Raw genomic sequence first — 6,889 nt, forward strand, 5'->3', positions numbered from 1 at the left:
AAACATTATTTTTCTGCTGTGTGCCATAATGTCCCAGGGAAGAGCCGTTGAAGGCTGCTCTTTCAAGACGGAAACACTGTATTTGATACACATTGACTACCCAGAACAACTAGAGAACTGATTATTTACACAGCGACATTCCTAGCTACTAATTCTCTCATTTTTCATTCCTCACATGGCCATGCTGCTCTGCTTGCTTGTTGTCAGGAGAGGTAGGCCATCTCCATGGATATTTTGATGCTAACCAGATTGGTTAACAGACAGGATTTTCCACTGAGAATAGCTTCTCTCTTCTTTCTGGAGAGGACAGCTAGCTGCATATATTCCTGAGAGATCCGCTAGGGAAGAAGTTCCTGAGCTTGAAGGTTCAGAAATTGGCTGGGGTCCATCCTTTCTAAGGTTGGAGGTAGCAAAGAAATAGATGTCTTTAAAAGCTTTCTCTTTTAGACCAACAAAGAAATGCCCTTGCTGGAATTAGGCACATGTTTCTGTAGTTTGGTTTGCGTTCATAAAAACATAGCAACAGCATGTGTCTCACAGAAACAGCAGGAAAAACCCACACTGCAGCCAGCAGAGTGCACCTTCCTCCCGTTAAGCTCACGGTTTAAAAGACACATTTCAGCACTTTCATCCTTTTTAAGAGAAATGATAAACTGTTGGAGAACTTGTATTTAAAAAAATAAAGGTAAAAATGGATGCCTTTCGTTTGGTAGTTTTGAGTATTAAATGTCATTTCATATGATAAGCACATGTCAATATAATCAACACATGACAACAATTCAAAGTCTAGGCTTACATAAACATAGTATATATACATATATAATTATAATAATCTATTACATGTACAGTAAGTCCTCATGTAACACCATCGGTAGATTCTTGGAAACTGTGACTTTAGGTAAAACAACGAAGAACAAAACCGATTTTACCGCAGACTAATTGATACAAACAAGAGTTAGATTCCCAGGACATCTTATCAATGTTCTAATAAAACAACCTGAACGAAGCGATGCTATTCAAGGACCTGCTGTAATCTATTATAATCCATCTATATATTTAGTTCAGTGGTAGATGGACTAACAGAGACATGGATAAGTAGGTAAAAATTCTGTCCTCAAGCATGCATCTTAAATGGCAGAAAGGTATATGGTAAGGAAATGCAAGCCACGGCAGCATGTATAACTGTTAAGAAACCGCACAGAGGCACTGCTCCAGGTGTTCACCTTTGACTGGAATGATGAAAATAAAGCCTTCTTGCCCTAACCGGTTTGGCTCAGTGGATAGAGCGTCGGCCTGCAGACTGAAGGGTCCCAGGTTCGATTCCCGTCAAGGGCATGTCCCTTGGTTGCGGGCACATCCCCAGGAGGGGGTGTGCAGGAGGCAGCTGATCAATATTTCTCTCTCATCAATGTTTCTAACTCTCTATCCCTCTTCCTTCAGCTCTGTAAAAAAATCAATAAAATATATTTAAAAAAATAAAGCCTTCGTTGGAGGAGAGTAAATTCAAGCTCCGTTTTAAGGGGGTTGCCATCTTACACTAATGTTGAAGAGGGAGAAAGAAGGTGTTCTAGGCCAGGAGATTGTCCCTGGAAAGGGCTGTTAGTAAATATTCTCAGCTTTGCAAGCTGTAAGATCTCTGTTGCAATACTCAATATAGTACAAAAGTTGCCCCAGACAGTAAGTGCGTGAATGGGTGAGGCTATGCTCCAATAACACTTTATTTACAAAGGCAGACCCTGAGCTGAATTTGGCCTGAAGGCTGCAGTTTGAAGAACGTTGGCCTAGGATATAGGAAGACCTGGACCAAGCCCTAAGGCCAGGGAAGCACAGATCCTTTTTCCAGGAGCAGAAGGCTCATGTACTAGAAGGTCCCATGCACCGGAAGGTTGCCAGCTGGTTCCAGGTTCCATTCCTTGTCAGGGCACATACCCAGGTATGGGCTGGATCCCCATTTTGTTGGAATCCCTATGTTACTTAGCACCTAAATGGTCTCACTGGTTTCTCTCTAAATCTTCTTTCTGCAATCCTACCTCCTCCAATCCAGTCCAAATACAAATCAGTGCATGCTGCTCCCTGATTAGAATCCATCAATAGTTTCCCACTTAAAAATACAATTTAAAATCCCAATTCTTTACCATGACCTAAAGGTCCTTTTGTCGTCTACATGATGTGGCCCCTGCCTCCCTCCCTGACCCTTTCCTCACTCTGGGCCAGACTTACAAACCTCCCTAAACACACCAGGCTGACTTCTAGCCCACAGCCCCGGATGTCCAGGCCTTCCACAATACTCACACCTAAAAGTCCCTTGTCACTCTCCAGGGCATCATCCCGTTTTATTTCAAGGCTGTCCTCCCTATATGAAGTGATCTTATCTATTTTGCATTTACTTGGACATCTGTCTCAAACAATGCAGGCTCAAAGAAAATGGGAACTTGGTCTTGTTCCTCACTGTTATTCATACTAGCGACTCAATGTTTACTTAATAAAAAATACACTGAGGCCTCCTAGCTAACTCAGTCATCTCTGCCAGGGGGAACAGACTAATTACTGCCAGTTTCCCAAAATGAGTTTTTAAATAGGAAATTAATAACAAACAAAATAATCATTAACTGAATCATCGCTAGGCATGGATGGCTATTCAACAACAGATAACCACAATCGGGTACGTGTTAATATGATGACATTTTTGGCAAAATTGAGCATCATATTCATTTAATGCAAGGACTAATGTTTAATGAGATATGTTATCAAAATTTACAGAGGAAAAGGTGCTGACCTAATGACAGCGTTGGTGGAAGTGTCCGCGTCTGAGGCATTGACCAATAGGACATCTGTTCCCGTCGGTGCATCTTCGGGAATCGTAGTGAAATACAATTTACTGGCAAAAGTGGGGACATTGTCATTGACATCATCTACTATGACATTGATTGTTCCAGTTCCAGTCAGGGCAGGGGACCCTAGAGGGGGAAAAAAATCAAGTCTCAGATGTTTATAAATAACAGCAGTAATAGTGACTTTAATACCTAGCTGTAGACAACACTACTAGAGAGAATTTAGGAACAGGTTAAATTTCTGAACAGAGACGAGTATTCATTTTAAATTTTGTGACAAAAAAATATGTTAATTTATGATCTGGTATTTCAGTTCTTGCCTAGTGATACTGTAGAAACAGAGTTTCAACTTCTTCTATTTTGAAGGTGCTGATTCAACAGTATAGAACACAACAATATCATTAAAACACCACAAAAGAGGCATGGCAGGCTTCTCTGAAATCACATTAAAATAAGCCAAACCAGATTTGGAGAACACCCTTGGGCACGGAATCGCTGGCCCTCTTAGTGTAAATAAAGGCAGCCTTAAGAACTGTACTCCTAGCTGTAACTATCAATGTTAATGTTAAAATTTTCAACTGGGTGCCCGAGGTCTTTCAATCCCCGTTACTGTACTAACTGATATTTGTTTATGGCGTGGGAGGGGAGGGAGGCTTCCAGTTATATTTCAAAACTGTAATCTCCCACTTTCTGGAAATAACATGTCAGTGAGCTGACTTGGAATCATTTTTATGCATTTACTTAATATTTAACATAAATGTGAAGCAATTCACATTTATTTCCTGTTTCAGCTCTGATATCAACACATAGTGAAAACCCGACATTGACCAGAACCTTGGATACGCTGTCCGTATTACACACAGTTGGCAGACTCTTATGGTGAAGGTCAGATGTCCTATTTGGTGAGATTCTGTTATTTGTCCCCCAACTCAAAGGCAAATCATCTGCCGTTAGTTGTGTTTTTAAGATAATTTTCAAACTTTCATTTGTGCTGGGCTCTGGACAAGTGGAACCCAGAACACAGCACCCAGCACGTGCTGCAGGAGCTGCAGGCACCTAGCTATTTGAAGTTGGAAGTTTGTGGGTCAACTGAAGACAATACTCTTGTCACAGATTTTGAAATTCTAACAAGGGACATGTTAAAGCTAAAATAAATATCTTCAGGGGTATTACTGATGGCCAGTGTTTGGCCTACATCTCTTAAATGTGTGTTTAATTATATACAACATGGCAAAATGGAAATGAATGATCTGAAAAATGTCATTGTTTCTCCCGCTGATTGAATTAGAAAGAATAGTTAACAAAGGATACCTGTGCGTTTGTGTGGGCAAAAGGGAATGTCACGGGAAGGATAATTACACGCGGTGAACTGAGAGAGGGGATAACTAAATCAAGGCCCCAAGGCGAGGGATGGGAGGAGATGTAGAGCTCTTTTATCTCTTACTGACACTGTGTTCTACTCACTGAATCTCAGTGAAAACATCTGCAAAGTGGGAATAATGAGAATAGAACCTACTCCAGAGAAGTACTGAGGGAATGTTACATGCTTAGGATAATGCCGGCACAGAGTTAAAATATATTATATGTTACTTATTGTTCTTGTAGTTGTTGTAAAAACAAGAAAAATGAAAATTTGCCATATTAAAGGTCCATTTTTAATCTAACAAATGTCTGTGTCGTAGTTCTCAGGATGTTTGCTGCCCATGAAACTTTTGACTTGCTGCTCTCTAATACTATTATTCAAGAAAACATTTTGAATAATCCCTTGCTCCTAATGATTGCCTAGTAGTGTAAACACAGGAATACTTGGCTCTCGAAAATTTCACAGCTTTGTGGATTTTATAAAGTGCATAATTTTTAAATTTACACAGGGAGTTTAGAGAAGACTTGAATATTTCTGATATGCACATTGCTCTTTAATTGACGATGCTTCAACTTGTTAGGAAATAACCCAGTAACTGCCAAGCAGAGGTTTTCTCTTGGTATACTAAAGTGTCTGATGACACATATATGGAAAACCACATAAAATGGTGACTAACTCCTTTGGTTAGGAACATGTGATTTCTTTCTTTGTCTATAAACTATATAAATATTGTTGGTGATGTTTTTTTCTGAATTAGTAAGCAGAAAGAAAATTGTTTACCCAGGAAAATATTCAGCAAGTTCAATCTCACTGTCTTCATACCAGAGGATATCACATCTTTCCGAAAGGTTTTAAAAGCACACCAGTGACAGCAGATGATTCTGGCTGGAGAAGCTGCCCTACAGGTGATCCCCTATCCACATGGGGCCTCTTCTCAGGCACAGAACAACCCCCAGAACCCCCTTCCTCCCCTTACTAGCTGCCACAACCCACTCCATAAGCTCATGGGTTCTTCACTTCCTGTTCTCCTCCCACTTCAAGAATGGATAACTCTAGAGATGCAATCTTGCCCACGGCCTCACTTCCTTGTCACCCGAGGAGATGCGCATGACGCTCTTATTTTCTCTTTTTTCACTTTTGTAAGGAAAACCTTGCAAAGACATTGTTGTAAATTTCTGCCTTTTACTAAGATTTACCTAATCTCTCATTTGAATTCTGCCTGCAAGATTTTTCACTTTTATTACTGGGGACAGAGCCAACCCGCCCTTACCCCACCCCAACCCCAGCCTCCTACTTGTCTACTGACAGCATGAGCTCGAAGGCACTGCCTCTCAGCTTGAGTCAGGAAGATAAGGTCAAGGGAGAAAATGGGAAGGCCCCCGCTTCCTAGAGAGTAAGTCTCATTTCTGCAGCACTGTTCCCAGATGAAGGGCCTCCTCTTCTCTGAGAGTTGAGTGATGAAAACGTCCATTGTTGTTTTTGTTTGTTTGCCTCTTTTTGAACCTTTCCTCTTCACTGCGTGAAGAAATGGTCTAAGGAGGTTACGTTCCTGGTTCCCAACATATTTTTGGTTATATTCCATGTGAAATGCTGCATCATATTTACTCTTACTCTATCTGCACTCCAGTGCTTTCCGCTGGCTCAAAACTGATATATCCAAGTGACAATTTGTTGTCTCCTCTCGCAAGTTACCAAAGGGCCCAGCATTTTTATGCCAAAAACTGAAATCACAATATTCCTAATTAAACTTAGCCCATATTATCTATAATAATAAAAGCATAATATGCTAATTAGACCAGACATCCTTCCAGACAACCTTCTGGACGAAGCTTCGGCTGCAAGGGAAGGATCCAAGCAGTCACTGCAGCTGCGAAGGCCTACTCTTGCACGAATTTCATGCATTGGGCCTTTACTTTATATATAAATTCTTTGGTTAATCTCTCCCCATCCAGCCCCACCCACCACTCACCTTCCCTCTGAAATTTGTCAGAGCAAGCAAGTATCATCTCGCTCATATGTGAAATCTAATAAAATAAACTGATGAACAAAATAGATCCAGAGATATAGACTTGTGTTGTTTTTGGTTTGTTTGTTTGTAATATATTTTTATTGATTTCAGAGAGGAAGGGAGCGGGAGAGAAAAGTAGAAAAATCAATCAGGAGGCTGAGGTTGCCCCCGGCAAGGGAGGAAGCCAAGCTTCCCGCCTGCCCTGCCAGCCCTGAGCTCTGCTCAAGGCTACAAAGTTTCAATTATAGAAGATAAATAAATCCCAGATACCTGCTTCCAGCCCACGGGTGTGGCCAGCCTGAAAACGGGTCCCCCAACCTCACTCAGGCTGGCCAGGCACCCCAGTACGGACCCCCCACCCTGAAAGGGCTGTGGCCAGCCTGAAAACAGCCCTCAGCCCCTCACCCAGACTGGCCACACACCCATGGGGTGAGGATCCCCACTGGGGGGCTTGACGAGACTGCAAACAGCCATCATCCCCTCACCCAGGCTCTTTATATATAAATTGAAATACATCTGTACATATACATGTGTACATATGTACTTATATATACCTTTAGCTGTCTACATACATACATATACATATATCCTATCTAATAAAAGAGTAATATGCAAATTAACCATCACTCCATCACAAAGATGGCTGTGGACATGGAGCTGGAGCAGGCAGGAAGCTTGCTTTCCCCA

At 41.4% G+C, this 6,889-nt stretch overlaps 1 protein-coding gene across 1 annotated transcript in view; it reads right to left on the reverse strand.

Moving 5' to 3' along the window:
- The window catches only part of FAT4 (FAT atypical cadherin 4), a 148,221-nt gene that overhangs the window by 35,253 nt on the left and 106,079 nt on the right, over positions 1-6,889 (reverse strand). Inside the window, 1 exon segment of the mRNA XM_015563360.1 lies at positions 2,777-2,957. Coding sequence (XP_015418846.1) covers positions 2,777-2,957 — 181 coding nt within the window.

The sequence above is a fragment of the Myotis davidii genome, unplaced genomic scaffold (assembly GCF_000327345.1).
Source record: "Myotis davidii unplaced genomic scaffold, ASM32734v1 scaffold438, whole genome shotgun sequence".
In the NCBI taxonomy this organism is placed as follows: domain Eukaryota; kingdom Metazoa; phylum Chordata; class Mammalia; order Chiroptera; family Vespertilionidae; genus Myotis; species Myotis davidii.